This window comes from Varanus komodoensis, unplaced genomic scaffold (assembly GCF_004798865.1).
Source record: "Varanus komodoensis strain SLA01 unplaced genomic scaffold, ASM479886v1 scaffold46_1, whole genome shotgun sequence".
In the NCBI taxonomy this organism is placed as follows: domain Eukaryota; kingdom Metazoa; phylum Chordata; class Lepidosauria; order Squamata; family Varanidae; genus Varanus; species Varanus komodoensis.
This window is the reverse complement of record NW_025336043.1, coordinates 29,732-51,985: the sequence shown is the minus strand read 5'-3', so window position 1 is coordinate 51,985 and position 22,254 is coordinate 29,732. Positions and strand designations below refer to the sequence as shown.

The 22,254-nt window shown below is 49.3% G+C and overlaps 1 protein-coding gene across 1 annotated transcript in view; it reads left to right on the top strand.

The window, feature by feature from the left end:
- IQGAP1 (IQ motif containing GTPase activating protein 1) overlaps nt 1-22,254 on the top strand; it is a 50,999-nt gene that overhangs the window by 6,000 nt on the left and 22,745 nt on the right. The window contains exons 3-15 of the mRNA XM_044444823.1: nt 10,626-10,782; nt 11,382-11,459; nt 12,128-12,204; nt 12,667-12,734; nt 13,114-13,227; nt 13,667-13,845; nt 14,655-14,745; nt 16,559-16,722; nt 17,163-17,247; nt 18,048-18,211; nt 18,969-19,129; nt 19,701-19,825; nt 20,739-20,902. Of these exons, the coding sequence (XP_044300758.1) occupies nt 10,626-10,782; nt 11,382-11,459; nt 12,128-12,204; nt 12,667-12,734; nt 13,114-13,227; nt 13,667-13,845; nt 14,655-14,745; nt 16,559-16,722; nt 17,163-17,247; nt 18,048-18,211; nt 18,969-19,129; nt 19,701-19,825; nt 20,739-20,902 (1,627 nt within the window). The remainder of the gene's footprint in view (nt 1-10,625; nt 10,783-11,381; nt 11,460-12,127; nt 12,205-12,666; nt 12,735-13,113; nt 13,228-13,666; nt 13,846-14,654; nt 14,746-16,558; nt 16,723-17,162; nt 17,248-18,047; nt 18,212-18,968; nt 19,130-19,700; nt 19,826-20,738; nt 20,903-22,254) is intronic.

Here is a 22,254-nt window from a genome sequence, read left to right as displayed (position 1 = left end):
TATATGGGCCCATGAACTGATGCCTGTTACTAAATGCGGGGCCCGTTTGGGACCAGCTGAATTTGCTGTACCATCTGGAAAGGCTGCCCCACATCAAGTGCATTGTAGTAGTCTAATCTGGATGTTACCAGAGCATGAATAAATGTGGCCAGGCTCCGTCTAACTAGGGACGGGCAAAGCTGATACATTAGCTGCAGATGAAGGAAGGCGCCCCAGGCCACCTGGGCCTCCAGAGATAGTCCTGGGTCCCGCAGCATCCTTAAGCTGATAACCTTGCCTTTTAGGGGGAGTGTAGCCCCATCTAGGACAAGGTACAAAGCCCTAAACGGCTTGGGTCCTGGCTACCTGAACGAGCGCTTACGTCCGTATATGCCCGACCGCCCTTTGAGATCTGCGGGAGAGTCCCTTCTCCGGGAACCCTCCATGAAAGAAATTAGGAGAGTAAGTACCCGGAGGAGGGCTTTCTCTGCGGTGGCGCCCAACCTATGGAATTCACTCCCCAAAGAGGTCCGCCTGGCACCGTCGTTACTGGTTTTTCGGCGCCAGGTAAAGACCTTTTTATTTAAACATCATTTCAATTGTTAAAACATATGATCTGGCCGGGGCAACTTCTTCTTCCTTCTCTTTCTCCTCCTATATTTTTATTTTATACTGTTAATTTTAATTTTGTATTTGTAAATCAATGTATTTTTTTGTATTTTTATATTTAATGGTAATTTATTATGTACTATTGTATTTCAATGTATTTTATCATGTTGTAAGCCGCCCCGAGGTTTCGGCAAGGGGCGGCATAGAAATGTTATAATAATAATAATAATAATAATAATAATAATAATAATAATAATAAAAAGGTAGTGGCACTCCCATCTGTCAGACAATCCATTCTCCAGCAGCACTTCCATCTTGCCTGGACTGAGTTTCTATTTACTGACCCTCATCCACTCCATTATTGAGCTCAGACACAGGTTCAGCACAGAGATGGCCTCACCTAGTTTAGATGTAAACCAGAGGTAGAAGTTTTGTTTTTGTTTTCATTTTTTCAAAAGCAACAGTTTTCAAACCTTGAAAATAATGCAGTGATTACTAGAAGCCAGTGTAGATTTTTTCAAGAACAAATCCTGCCAGTCTAATTTGATTTTATTTTTGATTGAGCATGCTTCCTTGGGAATGGCGTGAACATAATATATCTTGATTCAGCAAATCTTTTGGCAAAGTGCCACCTGATACTCTGATCGGGAAATTAGTGAAGACTGGGCTAGATGGAACAATTATCAGGCGGGTCCACAGTTGTCCACAGAATCAGACTCAAGGAGTGCTCATCAGTGGAGTGCTTGTTCCTCCTCAGTCTGAGGAGCGTTAACAAGTGGGGTACCACATGGTTCAGTCTGGGGCATGGGGTTATCAATTATTCGTTAATAATTTGGATGAAAAAGTGCAGGGAACAGTTAACAGCTTTGCTGATGATAAAGACTGGGTGGTTTAGCTAACACCCTCAAAGACAGAAAGATTCGAGGTGATCTTGATAGGTTGGAGGGCTTGACTGAAAACAACAAAATGATATTTGGTAGGGACAAATGCCAAGTTCTGCACCTAGGAAAAAGAAACCAAATGCATTGTTACAAGATAGGAGATCCTTGGCTCAACAGTACTGCAAGCGAGAAGGATCTTGGCACTGATGTAAATCACAAGCTGAATACCAGTCAACAATGTGTTGTGGTTGGAGAAAGGGCAAATATGAATTTCGCCTGGAGAAGGGAAAGCTGAGGGGAGATATGATGGCACTTGTCAAGTACTTGAAATGTTGTCACAGAGAGGAGGGCCAGGAACTCTTCTAGACCATGGGTCCTCAAACTACAGTCCGGGGGCCAGATCTGGCCTGCCATGGCTATTTATCCGGCCCACCTCGGAGGTTTTCAATGCGCCTTGCACATGCACCGCCGCCCACCTTGCCCCTAGTGCGGGGAGGTGGCGGCTTGCTTGCGAGGAGATCGTTTTGGACTCGCTCGGAGAAAATGATCTCCAAGCGAGCAAGCTGTTGCATCGCGCGCCCGCCGCTGCATCACGGTGCGTGCCCACCCCCTGCCTCGCCTCGCCTCGCCTCCCCTTGCTGCGCGCGCCTCAGCATGCGTGCACCCCGCTCCCGTGCTGGGCCGCGCCCAGCCCTGGTGAAAAAGTTTGAGGACCCCTGTTCTAGACTGTCCCACAGAATAACAGGCTCAAGTTATTCTGACTCCTCAGAATCAGGAACACAGATTCTGCCTTAGCTTTGGGAAGAACTTTCTGGTAGTTAGACCAATATGACAATGGCATCAGTGACCTAGGGAGGTGCTGGGCTCTCCCACAACAGAGGCATTTAAAGCTGCTGCCTGAGAGGGGTGGTTTCACTCGGAGTTCTGTATCGAGCAGGCAGTGGACACAATGGCCTTCTTGTCCCTTCCAGCTCTATTATTTCATGATTTTGTGACAACAGACGAAAACAGTGTAGCTCCACAAAAAGCTTTGAGTGGACTTAAAGACAAAAAAGGAAATAAGGAAGTAGAAGACAGCCAGGCTACAAAAGGAAACTGCAGACAGGTGGCACAGAAGCTCAGGAATGACATCAGGAAATAGGAGTTAACATGAGGTGGCAGTTTATTTTGTGAACGGCAAACTGTATGTGCAGCAGAGCTAGTGGCAAGGCAATGGGCAGCACATTAAGGTGCTCAGAGGGAGCAGCTGAGGAAAGTCGGGGGTGACTTGGCAGTGCATTTCCGGCCAGAGGAGAGATGGAGGACCACAGCAGTACCATGACCTGAGCTGTGCCCATGTCGCTCGGAGTGCTTCTCTTTCGAGCTCTTTGAACCCAATCTTACAGTTATCCTCTCTGTATTTCTCAAACATTCCAAGTTGGCTACAGTTTTGGAATTCTTTGTGTCCTGATATGTAAAGCAATTCCTGCGTAGAAATGCCAAACTCTCCCATAGTCTTGGCAGGGCCAGGTTGGGAGCTGAGAACTGCTTTGTGCACCAGGAGGTTAAATTTATCCATCCTCAGAAGCTCTAGCAGGGGCATACGATGCCGTGACTAAGATAAGCTGCCGTGGCAAAGATGCTTCGCTGCAGATTGGAGCTTTTCATTGTGCTTGCATTTCCAGCTGTGCAAACCTGGAACGTGCATTCACAGCACAGGACAGAACTGGTCTAGAATTCCACAAACGGACCTTGCAGCCTCTCCTCCGGAGCAGTGTAACATGCCAGCCATGCTTGCTGTTGTCTTTCTGTTCCACTCTCAAGGGAGGAGAGAGCATGCAGACCAAAAGGTGGGGAGAGTAACACCTCCCAGAAGTGCTGCCAATCACAATCGGTTTGGTGCTGTGGTCACTAGAAAAGGCTTACATGGAGTCGGAAGGACACACTGGCTAATTTATGTGCTGTGTGTGGGGGGCAGGCTAGTGTCGTGCCTGAAGCCCCGACAGAGACAGCACCTCACGAGGAGGTCTTGTGCGTGGGACCCTGTATCCAAAAGCCAACCCCGCAACCTAGCTTGGGGGTGGCTGAGCAGATAGCGGCATTCCAAAGACCTCAACAGAAGGGCTTATCTATAGAGTTGTAAATCTTGTAGACAAGTAGCAATAAAGGACTTTAGTTTTATTGCTCGTGAACGTGTGGGTTGTTTACATGTTGAGCTGCACCTCGACAGCTAGGTGGAGAGGTGTCTCCCTGAATTCTTTCCCATCAGGGTGGCTGCAGCTGCCCACTAATAGCCTCTGCAGACTCCAAAACCTGTGTGCACAAAGCTCAGTGCAGCATATTCTCTGAACAGTGTCGTCTCCCTCACCACCTCTTTCCCTGCCCAACCCTCATCTCACTTCCCCTCTTGGAAAGCTGGATGTCAAATTACTGGCATATCCCGTGGAAGAGGGTTGTACTTCTGCCCTGGCTACTTACTGCTCTGCGCACGCCCCTCCCCTCCATATCTCAGGTGCCTCTCACTACTGTGTTCCATGGTTTTCAACTGGGGGCTCTGAGAATGCCGCTGACAAAGCTAAATAAATCCCAGCAACGTTTTAAATAGCTCCTAGTGGAATCTGGAGAACGACTCTACCTGGTTCCCCTCACCCCACAGCTGCTAAAACGTGATGCTAGCTCAATATTTTTTCTAGTTCTGACCACTAGCCTTGCGTGGTGTGGAGAACGAGGAAGAGGCAAGACAGCCTCCCTCTTTCCTGCTTGTGTGGCACATTCTCATGTGGCTTCATACCTGCTTGACAAGCAGGGGAGTTCCAGCAAGCGCCTGGGCTTGTTTCTGGGGGAGGATCCAGGTGTTGGCGGCTGGCAGTGGCTGGGCCGCACACCTGGGGAGGATCTTCTCGGTTGTGCAGTGCAAGAATGTTGCATGTCCAGGCAGTGGGATACGCCTCCTCCTTCCTCCTAGTCTCAGTGCACTTTGCCTTCTCACATGGACACAAGACTCCCGAGTTGCCAGCTGCTGGGATATATGTGCACGGAAGTCTCTTTTGGCTTGGTTGTGTATAGCTGATTGTCACATCGTCACTCCTGCCTGCCAAAAATGTCTGGCATGGTGGCATGAGGAGGGTGGCATGGAGCCAGGCTAATCGTGTTGTCGGTGCATTAGCCCTTGAGGGCTGTGGAGCATTTCCTTCCTTTGCTTCCTTGGACATCTTGAAGAGAGGCCTGTCTGTTTAGAAGCTGCCTCTTTCAGCCATGGGTGGAAAGGAGGTTCAGGCATGTCGTATAAAAGGAACTCTTTTCATAGTAAGCGACTTGCTTGAGCAAGCTGCCCCCTTTTCTTTGCTCTGTTGCGTAACAAGGAAGAGGGAAGATACGCGTCACTTCCTAGAGATAGGGAATGACCATCTAACTGCTCTCACTAGGTTCACACTTGTTCCATGGTTATTTGAGGGCTAAACAACCTTCAAATAACCCGTGACTCACAAGATCACATGATGTGACAAGCCATGGTGTGCCCCTGTTGTGAGTTGCATATTCTAAGTGGCAGCCAGCATTCATCTCAGAGCCCCACAGGTGAATAAACCAGTTGTGACCTTACACATGTGCAAATCCACACACTGTGTTCTCTTTAGACCCTGTGAAGCCGGGTGAGCAGTGGTCCTTTTGGGTAGTGGAGCGCTTCACCTTCTCCCCTTCAGCTGGATTATGAGGAACATCAAGGAAATCTTGGTGTCTTTTTTTATTAAGCAGAAAGTGCTTAGATTTTTTTAGCGGGCAGTACGAGAGTGGATGTTGTTAAATTAAATGAATAAGAAAAGGAATGTGTGGGATGTTTTGCCTTCCCTTGCAGCCTACAGCTTAGCTTGCTTGCTTGGGTCATCTGGAGCAGTTGCTGCGCAGAGCTCTTCTGCATCATGTCTGTTCCTTCATGTGGCTCATGGTGACAGAAATTACACAAGAAAGGTGGGATCTTGGACTTGTTCCTTTTGCTAGAGTCAGTTCTGCAGAAGGGCATCTGAGTGCAACATTATGGGTCATTCACTGCAGTGCGGTCATTGGGCATTGATTCCCCCAAACCTTGGCACCTCTCTGTGCATGTAAAAGATGGACATAGGATTCTTTGCGTAAAAAGGATGATTTCTTGTGAGATGGAGCATATGCTGGCCTGCCTCCAAAGTGAGCTGCAGCTGAGATTGAGTTTGGGGGCAGGTGGACAAAAATCAGACGGGCCAGGAGCAGTTGTGGCGATGGGTGCAGGTGGGGTTCTGGTTGGGGCAGCAGTCTAGAAAAGGGACCAGGAGGCATGTGCTGGCTGGTGAGCTGGCTGAGCTGCATGGCCTTTCTGCTGCAGCATGGTAGGTCCCAGTTGCATTGGGGGGTCAGTTTCGGAGGTGTCCCCGTGCTGGCTGGAATGGCAACACAGAGCTGCCCTTGCCTCTGAGCCTGCTTCTGCCTGGCTCCCTGAAGACGCAGGGTGCTGGTGGTGCTACTGGAAACCGCGAGAAGCCTCTGAGTAGGACGAAAGAGGCAGCCTCCTCCCAGAGCCCCTTCCGGGGCCTGGATGCTTCTGTTCCTTCAGTCCTTCTGGAGCTCTTCCCATTCCATTTCTTGCCCCAGCTAGCTTTTAATTTTTTGAAATGGGAGAGCTGTTGAGAGGGAAGCCTAACTGGTTAGGCAGGTTTGTTTTCTCCTTGCCCTTCAGAGGAAACTCATTCCATTACCGCTTTGTCCCGGCTGCACTGGGATGGTTTTCTCTCCTCCTTGCATTCTCTGAAGCAGCTCTCAGTTTGCAGCTTTTTATTTTATGATGCTGTGAATTGCTGTTACTGATAAGTTGCTTCCCTGTGTGATTCAGGTTAGGTTAGAAATATGTTCATTTCTTTCCAAGCTGCTGATTATTGCAGGAAGCACCTCAGCAGTTTTCAGGAATGGGATTTTTTCTTGGGCAGCTGACAAACTCTTTTTCTATGTCTAGCTCTTAGTTCTCCCTTCTTGTAAGGAATGTGATGGTTTGGGAAGTTTGTTCCCTTCCTGACCAATTTGAGATTGAAGTTGTGGGCTTCAAGGTCCTGCACAGTTGATGCGCTATGTTCTTTGAAGGGCCCTTGCTCCTTTCTGTATCGGCTGCCTCACTCCTGGGTGACCATCTGCCTCTGCACCTCCGAGGGTTTGCCTGTGCTGTTGGTGCCCTTCGGCTCTGGAATTCTTCCTGGATGCTCCACTCCTTTGTGCACAATGTCCTGCTGTTTGTTGTAATATTGCTTTGAGTAGTGGACAACATTTGGAGCTCTGGTAGGAGTTCAGGTGTGCTTAACAACTGGTGAAGATACAGCTTGTGGAGGCCGAGCGAAGCATCTGAGAAAGGCTGTTGCTCTGTTTGGGATTGGACTGTAGTGTGCCAAGGGCAGGCGCCTCTTCATGAGTTTGTCTGGCCGCTGGATCCAGAGAGGGCCTGCTGGAGAGTCAGAGGAGCCAAAGGCAGCGTCCTGCCTGGGCTTTCCTGGGATCAGCTTAGTCCCTGGTGCAAGCAAATCACATGCCACAGAGGCTCTGGGTGTAGTCGGGGTGATGTCATCTTTTAAATTTGGTAGCATTGCAAGTCTGAGCTTTGCATTGGAAAGTTACTCGCGGTGGGTGTAGGAGGAAGGGTTAGAACTGAGCAACCTTACTTTTATGCTCATTTCTGAGAAATGATGCTTTTGCACTTGGAAAAGAACTTCCCCTTCTGGCTTGTCTGTCAGGTGCTGGATTCCTTTTTCCGATGCCCCTGGATGTCATCACCGTGCCTCCAGTACAGACCTGCCTCACAGTGGGGATCCAGGCGACTCCTCCTTTCAGAACCCACCTGTGCTTTCCCACAGTTTCTGCCAACTTTTTCCTTACCACAACATTCAGTGGTAAGGACAGAAGGGCTGTGCAAGATTCGGGGTGCAAGGAGCTGTCACCCTGAGTGCTGTGTCCCAAAACCAAGCAGGAGGATGACTGTGTCATGCGGATTGCCGTGGGTGCAAGGAACTGGGCGCAGTGCCCCGGCACAGCTGCAGGATCCATTACCTTCCTCAAAATTTCCTGGGGCAGACTCAGCACTTTAGGATTTCAGTACCAACGGTACTCCACTGTGAGTCCCTGTAGGCACATTCAGAGATGGAGAGAAGTCGGCCACCAAGACCCCTGTCTTGCTGCAAGGGCTGCAGCACAGGCTGATGCTTGGCAAGGGGGCAGCCAGTGGTTAAGGGCAGCCCCTCCATTTGGTATTACTGAGCCATTTCTAGTTCATGATACCTGTTCTTTCTCTGTGGTCTGGGACAAATCTCTTGCCTCCAGAATGCTGGGAGGGTTAGGATATTTTCCTCTGAAAACATACATAGGATTGCACCCTGGTGTGATTTAGAATGTATATTACCTATAAACATTGTTGGGATACTTGTAGTCATTTAAAGACAATGTTGTGTAAATTTAAGGGGGAGGGAGCAAACTGTTGACACACTAATAGGTGTTAGCAACTCAAAGAACTGTACATGATACAGTGGCAGCAACTCATCTGTTTTAGGAGAGTTCAGCTGATTTCCTCTAAGGCAGTGATTCCCAAAGTGGGAGGAAAGATCCGGGGGCAGTGAGGAAGAAGGGGGTAGCAGCGGGGTTAGGTGAGTAGAGATCACTACTGCAAAGGAAGCAGAGAGCAAAGAGGCAAAAGTTTGCCAAATAGAACTGCCAAGGACCCTGCAGCCCTGCAAGCCACTATCCACTGCGCACCCCCCTCCTGGTTCCCTGATGAGAGCGGAGGCAAGAGGGGGAGAGAGAAGCTGGGCAAGCAACAGGTATTGATTAACTGCCCTAAGGTACAATGACTCTGGCACCTCTAACACAGAGAAAGGGACGGGGGTGTGAGGGGTGGCCACCCAAAAAAGTCTGAGGACCGCTGCTCTAAGCGTTGTGAGGCACTTTCAGTTTTACTGACACTGCTTATTAGCTCCATTTCACATGGAGTTTATATATTTCACTGACAGGCTGGATTCTTTTTTATACTTGCTAAAGATAAGTGCATGCAAAACATTAAATAGGGCTTTGAAACTTCCAGGCTTGCCTCATACTTGATTTGTAGCTGGCATCCCTTCTCTGAACTGATGAATGCAGCATACAAACATAACATCTTCCACTGGAAAAATAAAGCATGGAAAATAAAGCATGGAAAATTTCTGCACTGGAAGAAGTTCTTCCCTGTGGCAACATGCAGGATGGGAATGTGGCGCTTCAGCTGGATATAAATCCCCGAGGGGGCTGCTTTCCCCAGCGATAAGTGGGATGCTGGCTGGGATGCGGGCCAGCAGCTGAGCAGGAGAAAGCGGCAAGGCTCCGGAGCAGTATGAGTTGAGGCACCGTTGCTACTGGCTCAGCCTTCCAGGGCCTTGCCAAAGCTGCCCCACCTCGAAGGCAGAAAAGTGGCTGCTCCCTGAGTCACTGTGTGGGGTTTCCTCCTTAGGGTTTCCTTTTGCTGTGCAGTCAGAAGGAAGTTGTTGCACAAGGGGCTGTGGTAGCTGCCAGAACAAGCTGTTTCATTTTGGAACGTTGTGCATTGAAAAAGAGCCTGGTGCACGCCAGGACTGCTTCTGAACAGGATCTAGGAAAGAAGGGGAGGGTTGGGGGCTGTCCTCACAATATTCAGCAGCTGGTCATGGCAGTAACCCCCCCTCCTCAAATACGGGGATTTCTGCAGCTCAGTCAGGGTCCAGGGTACCTTCCAACTGCGCTTTATGGGATGATTTCCAGTTGCTGAAGCCTCGGGATATAGGCAAAGTGCTCAAAGGTGTGCAGCTTGTCATGGGCCTGCAAGGTGCTTAAGCAGCTGGTCCAGGTGTTCTTGGGCAACATGGAACACCCAGAACCACTTCACTCAGGCTCTCTGCTGGGATATGCAGAGGCTGAGGGGGACTTATTGCAGCTCAGCACAGAATGTGATAATCCACAGAGACCGAAAATGCTCACTTCTGTTATCAGCCCAAACTGCAGAATGTGCTCCCTCAATGACTGGGCTTTGCCCTGGCCTTTCTGTCTTTAGAAGATGACTTGAAATGCATCTTTCATTTCAAAGTCATCTCTAATCTTCCATTTTTTCATAATTGTTTTAGTGGCTTTCATGTTCTCTCAAAGTTCTATTTTTTAATGTGTGTATTCTGTTTTATTTGATTTGCTGTTCACAGACTTGAGGAAAAGTGGCATAAAAATAATGCAAATATATGAATCAGAGTTTCTGAATCATCTTTCAGTCAGGGATCAGGTCTGCTTTTGGAAAGAAGCCCTTGGCTGTGTGGTGGGATGACCTTTGTTGGAAGAGGCAAGGAGAGTACCCCTTTTGCTCCTGCTTGATTTTTCCCTAGCTTTTGCTGCTGTTTCTGCTTAGTTCATTTCTGTACCACTCTGTAGACAAAACTCTGGGGGCAGTTTGCAACAATACATAAGAACAAAACAATACAATATAAAAATAAGAACACTGAGTAAATTTAAAACAGCTAAAACATACAGTAAAAAGATCCTGCAATAAGAAAAACACCTGGGGTAGGTAATCCCCTTAAGCCCCTATGCAGCCAAGTAAATCTTTAAAGGCCTCAGCATAATGGGTTGCCTTGACCTGGCACCAAAATGATCATGAATTTGGGCCAGGCAGGCCACAATGGGAAGGGTGTTCCATAGATGAGGGGCCACCACAGAGAAAGTCCCACCCCTTTCCCCCTCAGAAGAAGGGCCCAAAAGTTGAGTGTAATATCTGAGTAGATTATGGTGAGGAGAGTCACTCTGGCAGGTATTACAGTCCCTGGCTGTGTATAGGTTAAACCAGCACCTTGCACTGGGCCCAGAAGCATACAAGGAGCCAGTGAAAGTGGGCCAGAGCTGGTCTTACGTGTTTGGACCCACAAGTCCCAGTTATTAATATATCTGTTGCAGCACAGAATAGGGGGAGCTCTTGCTTCTAATGGTCTGGATCCTCTGTTCTTGGTCCTGCTGCTTGTTTTGTGTTTCTCCAACATGTTGTTTTAGTAATTCTTCAAAAGCCAGCCTAGCCATTAAATAGTGAAATGACGTATGTACATGTGTTTAGATTAGTAAATGGAACTTGAAGTTTAATTACTCTGGAGGTGCTCTCCCCATTCCCCTCTCATATTTGCCCTTTATTTTCAGGTGGATTGAGGCTTGCCTAAATGAAGAGCTGCCCCCTACAACAGAGCTGGAAGAGGGGCTCAGGAATGGGGTCTATCTGGCCAAACTTGGAAACTTCTTCTCCCCAAAAGTGGTATCTCTCAAGAAGATCTACGACAGGGAGCAGACCAGATACAAGGTAAGGGAGCATTTCCTGCTCTGATGACTTAAGACATTTTGACAGAAGGATAATAAGTAATACTGCAAATAATGTGGCCAACGATAAATTAGAGATGGTTTCAATTGTTAAGCCATAATGAACAGTTATTTCACTAAAAATGTATAGTTGGTCTTCCTCCAATGGACCTTGCTGCCAGCATCACTGTGCCATATCTGTCGATAGCAAGGCATGCACACATTGCAGGAGTGAATACACGATAGCTGGTGAGACACAGGCGTTGGCGTGTTGGCCTGGGAGTTGGGAGACCTGGGTTCTAGTCGCCTCTTGGCCATGAAGCTCACTGGGTGATTTTGGGGCACTTGCCCACTCTCTGTGTAACTGCCTCACAGGGATATTATCATGAGTTTAAAATGGAGACAAGAAGAACCTTGCAGGCAACTTTAGATTCTTTGCAAGGGGAAGAAAGGTGGAGTATAAGTGCCCTCTGTTTCTGTTAGCTTAGTAACAATAAAAATCAGCCTTCTACTGGGTCATGGAAGACTTTGCTGAACAAGAAAGCTGTGTAAAGGCCCATGCAGGTTCTTTGTATCCCTTCACACCATTCCCTCTCTTTTCAGGCCACAGGCCTCCACTTCCGGCATACTGACAATGTGATCCAGTGGCTAAATGCCATGGCAGAAATTGGCCTTCCCAAGGTAAGCTTAGCTTGACTTAGCTTGACTGCGTGTGGCAGTTGTAGGAACAGAAGCCGGAGAGACACTTGATTTCTTCAGTACTCACAAGATTCACACTGCCACACTGTGGTGGGTTGTGCTCCCAGAGTGCTTTGATTTAAGAACTGTTTCTCTCTTCCCACCCTAATACCAAAAGCTGCTGAAGTCCAGGAGAACCAACAGGGCTGCATTCTTTGCAATCGTACGCCCAGCACAAGTCATCTGCTAAAGTAACTCAAGTCAGTTTCTTTCCCAAACCAAGGCCAGAAATCAAACTGGAATGCATGTAGTCCATTTCCTCCTGAGTACCATCCACTTCAGGCCCTTGTTTAAGAATGGTACAAGGTAGACTACAGCATACTTTGAGAAGAGGGCTGCAAATCTGTGATTCAGCTAAAAAGTGTCTTCACATGTTCCCCCCAAACTGAACTGTTACACTTTTCCAGTGCCTGGTAAAGTCTTTGTTTGCCTCCCTTCTGGGGGCTTCCTTCTTGCGGCACCAAGTGTTTCCTGACTTCCCTGCCCCCTCCCTTAAGCGCCAAGAAGGGCTTAGCACACATGTTGAACAAGGGATGTGAGCATCACATATCCTGATTTTTCCTGTGAGGTCCAGAGGGGACTCAGTATATTTTGTTTGGTTTTCCATTCAGATCTTTTATCCTGAGACAACAGACATCTATGACCGGAAGAACATGCCACGCTGCATCTATTGCATTCATGCACTTAGGTAATCTCACTCGAGGGGTTAGTGAGACAAACTGATGCTGTCTGATGAGTACTTATGTGCTGCTTTCCAGACAAGTCAAGGTGGGTGTATGCAGTCCTCCCAAAGTGTGCACACAGCGGCCTCCGTTACTCTCGGCAGGGAGTCTCCAGTCCAAACACCAGATCTAATTGCAGAGAATTTTGCTGGTGCCACAATTCAGTTATGGGTGGGGCAAAGGAATTGGGGCCAAGGGCAAAGGGGACTGAGTGAAGATCACTTGAGGGAAGGGACTTCACAAAAATCAGGAAACGGCTGAACAGTTGGGTTTAGGAGGCAAGGGACATGGATCTTTGGGGATCTCTGGAAGGCTGGCTTGGGCCTAGGAGGCTGAGTTTCCCTGCTCCTACTTCTAGCACAAAGAGAAGGCTTTTTGGTACCCGGGAGAATGCTGAGCTTGTTTGCTGTTCCCCTGTCTTTTCTCAGTTTGTACCTGTTCAAGTTGGGACTGGCTCCCCAGATTCAGGACCTGTATGGCAAAGTGGATTTCACAGGTGAGCGGGGTGCCTGCCATTCTTCTTTCTTTTCTACCTGCCAGCTTGTTTGGAAGGGCCATGGAGAAGACAGGGCAAGGATGTTTATTAGGAAACCTCCTTCCTGGCTGGAGCCAGATAATAGTGCTTGTCTTTGCTCCCTACCAAAAGACAAGCCCAGCCCAGGAACAAACATGGTCTCTCTAGAACAAATGTGTTCCTGTGTTTTCACTCCAGTGCTGGTGGAGAGGCCCCACGAACCTGAAGATCTTCCACTTGAATGGCAGAGGGGTCAAATCCTGTGTCCCTTTAACTCCTTAGTTGCCTGCCTTTCTCAGTATTCTCAGGAGGGGAATTGGCATCCAGGTCTCACTTGCTTGTCCTCTGCCATGTGTTTCAGAGGAGGAGATCAGTAACATGAGGAGTGAGCTGGAGAAGTACGGAATCCAGATGCCTGCCTTCAGCAAGATTGGTGGTATTTTGGCCAATGAGCTGTCTGTGGATGAAGCAGCACGTAAGAGAAGAGAAATTTCACTTTTTTTACTGAGTGATTAATCAGATCTACCAAACTAGAGAAAATGTTTGTATGAAAACATTAAAAAAACCCAATAGAGTGAAATTTGAAAGTATTTGGCCTATAAACCTCAGGAATTGCCCATCCCACAACAAAGTGATCACTTGGCCCTTCTTGTCTGACTCAGGCATTGGTTTTATGATCCAGACATGTGCTTACCGTGGAGAAACGTGCCACAGGGTTCTTGTCTGTCAGCCTGTGCTGTGCAAAAGAAGAGGCCCACACTTGGTGGGCTGGAGCTGGCAGATCAGTGCTTCTGTGACTGTGGCTGAGAAGTGTCTTTGCCTGTGCCTGGGCTGTGGTGGAACAGGAACTGCCAGGGTGGTGCCTGGGCCGGACTGCGCCTGATGCAGTTTTTGCCTTGTGTTCCCCGGTCCAGTCCATGCAGCAGTGATTGCCATTAACGAAGCCATCGACCACCAGGTTCCTGCAGAAACCTTTGCAGCAATGAAGAACCCCAACGCCATGTTGGTGAACCTCGATGAGTTCCTGGCCCCGGTGTATCAGGGCACCTTGTATCAGGCCAAGCAGGACAAGATGGAAAGCGCTCGAAACAGGGTTAGCGGTGCTGTTCCTTCTCACTCATGCTTCATTTTCGGGCGGGGGTGCCTGGGCCTCTGGCTTGGGAGGGAGAGCTTACCCTGGGTGAAGGTCATGCTTTGCCGCAGAGCAGCAGGGAACAGGTCAGCCTCGTGGGGCAGAAGAGGTGGAAAACAGGACATGCCTACCACATACAGTTCAGCAGCCGCGTGGTACTTCTGGTGCCTGCAGCTCTTGGAGCCTTTTCCATGCAGCAATTCCTGAAGTCCTGGGACCTGCCATCCTGCGTGTGTGTGCGCACGCGCGCGTGTCTTACTGAAGCAAGGAGAGGACAGACTCCCATGTCTTGGAAGTAAAACGGGCAACATCTGATTTTTTTTCTTCTTCTTGAGAATTTATTTATAACGTTTGTACACAGCTTTTCCCCCCATAAAGTTCAAGCCAGTCAGGAAGGTGTGACCAAATCATTAAATGAATAGTGCCGGCTGTTGTTTTAAATGAGATTTGGAGCGCTAGCCATTCAGAGGCTTTCCTCCATGCGGAGCTTCGCTTCTGTGGCTGGGAAGTCTTGACGTGCATCTCCCTTGGCTCCCTCTTAGCCCTCCCGGGGAGTTCCATTTCACAGCTGGGTTTCCATGCGGCAACACATATGGAGAGGAGGGGGAAGAAAGGACCTCACAGCTTTAGCGGTAGCTCCAAGAGCCCCTAGTGCAACCACAGCCTGTTCAGGTCCTCTGCTAGAGCACTGTCGGCTCTCCAGTACTGGGCATCTTGGTCTGCTGGACAGCTCTAAAAGGCACTTCTAGGGGGTGTGTTTTCGCTTCTAGGTTGCCTCTGAAGAAATGGAAAGAGAAAGGGATGTGTATGAAGAGCTGCTGACTCAAGCGGAGATTCAAGGCAACGTCAACAAAGTGAACAGTGAGTTTCCCTGCCACCATTCCTTGATCTGGAGACCCTTGGGAGGGGTATTATTATTATTATTATTATTATTATTATTATTATTATTATAACATTTCTATGCCGCCCCTTGCCGAAACCTCGGGGCGGCTTACAACATGATAAAATACATTGAAATACAATAGTACATAATAAATTACCATTAAATATAAAAATACAAAAAATACATTGATTTACAAATATAAAATTAAAATTATTAGTATATAATAAAAATATAGGGGGAGAAAGAGAAGGAAGAAGAAGTTGCCCTGGCCAGATCATATGTTTTAACAATTGAAATGATGTTTAAATAAAAAGGTCTTTACCTGGCGCCGAAAAACCAGTAACGACGGTGCCAGGCGGACCTCTTTGGGGTAGCTCATGCCTCCCCCGGCTTCCTGGCCTGCATCGCTGTGCACTCAGATTGCCTCTGAGCATGGGTCAGTCTGCTCACTGAAGCTGAACTGAAGATTGTCTGGGAGGGGCAGCAGACTTTTGGAGGCTGGGAGCCTTAATTCTCCCCTGTGGTCTCTGTGCATCATGCATATGGCCCTGAGCCCATGCAGGGCTGGCTGTTGGGAAAGATTTTTCTAGCTAAGCTTGTTCTGGCTGGTGCTGCACCCCTTCCTCCCCCAGTGTGGGGGTGGCTAAACTGAGGCTTGCCAGGCGCATGACGCTCTTGAGTTTATTTCGCTGCTCACAGAGGGCTCGGAGCCCCCTCATTCACCCCCAGTCCAGTTCATGGTGAGGGCAAGGGGATGATTGTGGCGAGCTCTCTTGAGGTTGCTGTCCTGTCCCGTCCCATTCTGTTCTGTCGCACTCTCTTGAGGCTCAGTAAGAGAGCAGGTCAGGCTGGTGGGCTCAAGAGCTTGCCACAGCATGCCCTGTGCCACTCCTGCTGACTTTAAAAAGCCAGCTCTGAAAGAGGCGTCTTGATCTCCTTCCTGAATGTGGAGAGAGTCACAGTCCAAAGAGAATGTGTGTTGTTTATGTGACAGCCCTGAAGGTGGCTGTCCTGTTAATTCTTGTCCCTCTGCAGCTCCTTGAAAGGTTTCTGATAGTGCCTCAGATTTATCTTTTTGGCTGTCTGCCTCCTTTCTCCCTCCCCTCTGGTGGTCCTTGAGGGGGCATTCCTAAATGTGTGTGCTGCGGTGTACCGATCGATGGGCATTCATTACTCCTGCTCTGTTTGGGTGAAGAGCACAGAGTGGATTGTTGCCCCCCCACACCAGGCATTTGCATTTGCCCGGCAGGCACGCACAAATTAGGCTGGATGCCTGAAGACTGAAATGTGGAGCCACGCCTTAATGGCCATGCAGTCAGTCCCCACAACTGCTCCTGAACGCCCAGCTTCCCAGGCGACTCATTCTCTGGCACCCCATTGGCAGCTGCTGGGGCTCTGCCAGCCATTCCAGTCCCAGCCTTATATACAGGGGGAAGAAGGGGCGTGGCTCCCACCAAAGCGAGCATGGCTAGGAAGATTTTTCCTGGCTACAAGCCCTGCGCAGGTGCAGAGCCCATCTGTGTGCTGCACAGGTGACCACTTCAAGAATGTCAGCTGCAGGCGAGCAACCTGGCTGTGCCTCCAGTGTCTGTGTGTCAGCTGTGATCCTGTCACTCCTCACCCCCCCGCCCCCGTCCTCTTCTGAAGTATTTTCCAGCATTTAGGAGGTGGAACCAAGATGCAGGCAGAGCTGGGGGGCTCTTATGTCATCCCCACTTCTGACAGTGGGGAGAAGGAAGTTGTCCACAAGGCAGCCACCACTCAGGTCAGCTTCCCTTCTTTTCTCATTAGCACATTCAGCCTTATCCAAGATCGATCTGGTTCTGGATCAAGGAGATGCGGCAGCTCTGTATGAAGCCTTGTCCTCTGCAGCACTGGGGCTCCGCGGGCTGCGGCGTGAGAACAGCGACTGGTATTTCAAGCAGCTTCTGAGGGAAAAGCAGCAAAAGCAGGAGGTATGGGAGACGACCTGCAATGCCCTGTCCATTGGCAAATGAACCCTTTGACATGGTTCTGACCAAGACCAGTCATGCCAGATGTTCAAAATGTGAGGTACGCAATTCAGACTGTCTACTGTGAACGGTCCTGCCTCTAGATCAGCATAAGTTGCAGTTTGGTGGGCAGCAGAAGTGGCTGTGTAGTCATCTGATCAGTGCAGTCTTGCCTCCATTTCTGGCTCCAAGTGTCCGGGGCCACCTTTCTGGTTTGGCTCGCGCTACACCTGCAAACATTAGTCAAGTATGTTCCAGCCCAAACATGCCGCTTCAGTGTTTCACCCAGTATAGCCATCCACATAGCCTGGCTCCTACTTTAGAGTAAGAGGGACAGAGCAGACCAAAAGTAGACTCTGGCTCCTTTGAGGACAGGGAAAAGCAGTGCTTTCTTTCGCCCTCAGGTTGGCAAAGGCGGGCCCTTGCAAAAGGAGGAGCTGCAGGCTGGTGTGGACTTGGCCAACGGTGCGGCCCAGCAATACGAGCAGAGTAAGTATGTGTTCTGCACTGTGAGAAAAGTTCCAAAACCTCCTTGTGCCTCAGCTTGGGAGTGAGGAGTTCTCCTGCATTCTCCAAGGCACTGTGGACCGTTTTCTTCTGACTGCTGTGAGACCAGCATCTCTGAGAACACTAGCCTAGCACTCTCCTGTGGAGTTCTAGTTTTCTTCCAGAACGGGACTTTTTATATTTATCTCTTCTTCATTTCCCAGCTTTGATTGTTTCATTTCGGCCTACAGGGCTTTCTCCTTCGCTTCCCCTGTTCCTCCCTGTGCTCAGGTGCCTGTGGCACAGCGGTTTGCCTCAGGGAGCAGCAAAAGGGGGGGTGGAGGTGGAGCAACATCCCTCATCTCCCTGGGTGAGGATTGCCATGTGGAGAGGTGCCCCCATGGCCCAGAGTTCCACTGAGCAGGCCCAGCAAGACTGCTTTGCCATTTCCCCCAAGGTGGAGCAGGGTGGAAGGCATGTTTTTTGCCTGAGCCCTCAGAGAGAAGCAGTCATGCCACTCCGTTCTGCGTGCCAGTCTCTGGGAGGGTGAGGTGTGCAGGGATGTGCTTGCATTGCATGCATCACAAATGCAACCAAGTCCTCTGCCATTTGAAAGAAGCCCCCCTCCGCTTGGGAAACGGCTGCTGTGAGCAGCCACTTGGCAGGTGGCACAGGTGTCACCCCTGACCGTCCCCTGGGCTGGGCGAAAGAATCTGCGCTGTGCAGGCCCTTACAGGGGCGAAGCAGGCCCTGGGGCTTGGGACTCAGAGAAGGCGAAGCTTCTGTGCCTCTTGCGTTCGCAGAGCTGGCAGCTGTGGGGAGGATCAATGCGGCCATCCGCAACGGCCTGTCTGAGAAGACGGTGGTGGAGCTGATGAACCCCGAGGCCCAGCTGCCCCCGGTCTACCCTTTTGCTGCAGAGCTCTACCAGAGGGAGCTGGCCACCCTGCAGCAGCAGAGCCCGGATGTGAGTGCCTTCCTGACCGTTGCTACAGACATGTCTTGAAAAGCTGTGAGCCCAAGGAATGTTTGGAGCATGCTCTCAGATGTCTGGGGTGCATGCCAAGTGCACGTTTCCGAGTGCATTTAATTGCATGTGCATGTGCCAAGGAGTTGGGGTTGGCTGCTGCATGTGTACTCAGTGTTAGCAGCGCCTTCGATGCCTGTGAAGTAGCCCTGGAAAGGCGCTTTCATCAGCCGCAAACACATGCCGTCTTCGCAGCCTCTTCGTCCTTCCGCCCTGCGTTAGCGGAACCGGGGCCTGTGCTGCACGTGCACTGGAGGAAGGCCGATCAGGGTGCTCTGGGTGCTGCTGGGCTCCCTTGCTGAACTCTGGGTGAGATTTCTTGCTGCGGGGCTCAGTGTGTCACGCCACAGTGAAGCCCCTGCTCGGCCAGCCAGCGGTCCCAGGTTCAGTCTTGAGCCCCTGCACGCAGCGGGGCAATGAAAGGTCCTGCCCCAAACCCTGGGAAGCCACTGCTCTGATCTCATATGTCCTCCTCCTCCTCTCTCAAGTTCCTGACGAATTTCACAGGATTGCCATAATTCTTCACATGATCATTAATTTCATTTCTTTACCTCCAAATAGCCAGAGCTTTTTAATTATAACCCCGATGCTTCTCCACAGAGACCTCCTTATTGTCCCTTCCTTCATTCCCACTTCTAGGTATTTATTTTTTCCCCTGCGAAACCAGAATGGTCCTCATACCTTTGTCTCTTTCCAGGGTAGCCTTACACATCCAGAGCTTTCTGTGGCTGTCGAGATGCTGTCATCAGTAGCCTTGATCAACCGGGCTCTGGACTCGGGGGACATAAACATGGTCTGGAAGCAGTTGAGCAGCCCAGTGACTGGCCTGACAAATGTTGAGGATGAAAATTCCCAGAGGTTGGTTCCTGTGGAGAGGCTGGAGCCTCCTTTGCCCCGGCAGCCTTTCCCCTCCCTGAGAAGCAGCTTGCTTCCAGGAAAATCATGACGGTGGGGCCAGAGGCCCTGTGCCCCTGCAGGAAGTCCTCCTCTTCTGCAGGATCTCTGGGGAGCAGCAATGGGGTGCTCAGGCACGATGCTGATTTGTGTGGGGTCTGGGGAAAGAGGTGGGTGAGGCTCTGCCCTTTGCCAGCCGTGGGGTGGGGTGGGGGGTGCTGTGTGGCATTCTGCCAGCCATCGTTGTACTCGGGGTAGATTATCTAATTTTTATTATTATTATTATTATTATTATAACATTGCATTCATTCATTTATGATACTTACAAGTTACCCTCTACCTGGCCGAACGTTACCAGGACACCTTACCCAAGCCAGCACAGGCTGTCTGGTCTCCGAGCCCCTCTTGATCTCTCTCATGGTCAAGTCCTTCTTGCAAGCAGAGCTATTTTCTGTTCCTCCATTGCACCTGGTTGTGTTTTGTTGTTTCTGCTTGTGGCTCCTTGAGCTGACATTTTGTCTTTTGGCCACGGCAGATACATCGATGACTTGCTGAAGCTGAAGGCTCAGGCACGGGCTGAAGGAACAGAATTCATCACGTGGAATGACATCCAGTCATGTGTTGACCGCGTGAACGTTGTGGTGCAGGAGGAACATGAGAGTAAGTGCTCATTCCACGGGGCTGGGAAGGGAGGGAGGGGAGCAGAGGCTCGTCTGTGTGGCTTGGCGTGGGATCCCCACATGGGCATCCTTGTTGCACACCTGCTTTCAAGCCTCCTCCGATCTCGCCAAGAGAGGAGTCTGCATATTGCACTGGTCCCGTTTCGGCTGGGGAGTGAGGAGGACACTTCCAGAAGGGGACTTGGCTAAGCCAGCCTGGGTTTCTGTCTGCAAGGCAAGAATAAAAGAGGTTTTTGTCCCAGGCCCTTCTGGGGTGGACAGTGGGAGAAATAGAAGGACCATCCAAACGTGGAATAAGAGTCATTTGCAGTGGCTTGCACAGTACTTAAAACAAGCTGGCTTTCCCTTTTGTGGAGGCGTGCGATAAGCCACCTAGCACAGGCTGGCTGTTGTAGAGAGGTGCCTGAGTTCAGCCCTGGTCTTCCCAAGCAGCCTTCACACATCAGTTAGGCTGCATGTCTGGTCTTGGCACAGAAGCTGTTTTGGTTGGCCTGTCTAATGACTGATGCTGGGAGAGAGACAGGTGGAATGTACTGTTGGGTGATACAGAACTATAATTCACACAGATGCTCCTACACCCCATGAGTGGAGTATCACTTTGAACGCAGTTACTGGGGATTACCAAGGCAATTTATTCCTATTCTTAGGAGGTTCCTGGATGCACCTAATTGAGCCTTAGTCCCATAAGTAAACTTAAGATAAGAGCATGGGCAGCCTTTGCTTTCTCTCTGAAGAGATGGCAAGAACATGAAGGTGGAGAAGGGAGCGTGAAAGCCCCCAATGCTTGACTGACTAAACAGGATCACTGTAACAAGCACAGCTTGGGAGCTTGCCAGATTGTGTCTTCCAGTGCTAACAAGGTGCGTCTTTTCATTCTCTCGTGTTTGTTCCAGGAATCCTAGCAATCGGACTAATCAATGATGCTTTGGATGAAGGAGATTGTAAGAAAACCCTGCAAGCATTGCAGATTCCAGCAGCAAAACTGGAGGGGGTGACCCCTAGAGTAGCACAGCATTATCAGGATGTGCTGCTCCGTACAAAGAGAGAGAAAGCCCAGGTGAGTCAAATGGCTACAGACTGTTTCAGTGACGCACAGCCTGGTTCCAGTCCTTTCAAGGATTAATCATTTGGAAGTCCAGTACTAACAATTTATTATACTTCTGCATGGCCTTTTTCCTGAACAAAACCCAAGGCAGCATGCACAGTCCTCACGCTCCCCTCTGTTTTGTTCTTACAACAGCACTGTGAGAATAATGACTCACTCAGCTTCTTGGCTGTGTGAGGACCAGAACCCGGATCACCCAGGTCCCAGTTAAATTAAGAGGCGGGCAAATCATGAAGGAAGCAGAGCGGGGGGATGAAAAGAACAGAAAATGATTATGAACTGCTTTAAGAAGTCCCTTTAAGCCACATGGTGGTGGGACCTTCACTGACTGAAGGCTGCAATTCAGTGCAGTTTATTTCCAAGGAGTAACTTCCATTGAACAGAGTGGGAGTTATTTAGGTATTTAACTTCTATACTACCCAGCACTGAAGCTGTCTTGATGGTTCACAACAGCACTAAGTGTTTCTGAGTACAGGCAGTCCCCAGGTTACAGACAAGTTCCGTTCCTGAGAATATCCTTAAGTCAGATTTGTATGTAAGTTGGATCACATGAGTAAGTCAAATGCTTGTCTTGGTTTATGTATATATTTTACCTTTCTATGCATACAAACCACTTAAGAAACATTTCAATAGTCATTAAGACATCTTAAACACAATACAGCATTGTACTAATGATAATAATATAGTAACTACAAGTAACTACAGGAACTGAAGAGAGAGAGAGAATCTGTATCTATGTGTGTAGGTATGAAGTATTGTAAAAAAAATCAATAAAAGAGACAGCTCCTAAATTTAGAACATTATTGAAGTAACTTTAAGCCTAACATTAACTGATGATGTTGGAGAGGGGCCTGGAGCTGGAGAGTCAGGGTTCGATTGTGCTTCTGCAGGGGGTGGGTTACTGCTGGCGTTGATTTCTTGAAACAGGGCTCAGGGGTTCTTTGAACATGTGGCTCTCACATCAGCAGGTGGGCAGGAGCATCCCAGATTGAATTAAGGCTCTAGCTAGGGTTTTCTTGGCAGTTTCAGAGATGGATTGCAATAGGCCTGACTTTTTCTGTCCTTGCCAAAAGTAGTGTGTCATGGCTGCTGCTGCTGCTTGGCTGAGGGCCTTTTTTCCTTTCCTAGCAAAAATGCAGGTCTTTCTTGTCCCAGAGCTTTGCAAAGTATCTATCCCAAATTCTCTGCAGTTCTCCAGGTAAGAGGATTTGAGGAGGGCAGGAGAAACACGTACTTTTAATTAGTGTGTTCTGTTGACAATAGGGTTTTGGGGTTTTTCCCCACTACCACAGCCCTCTGCCTGT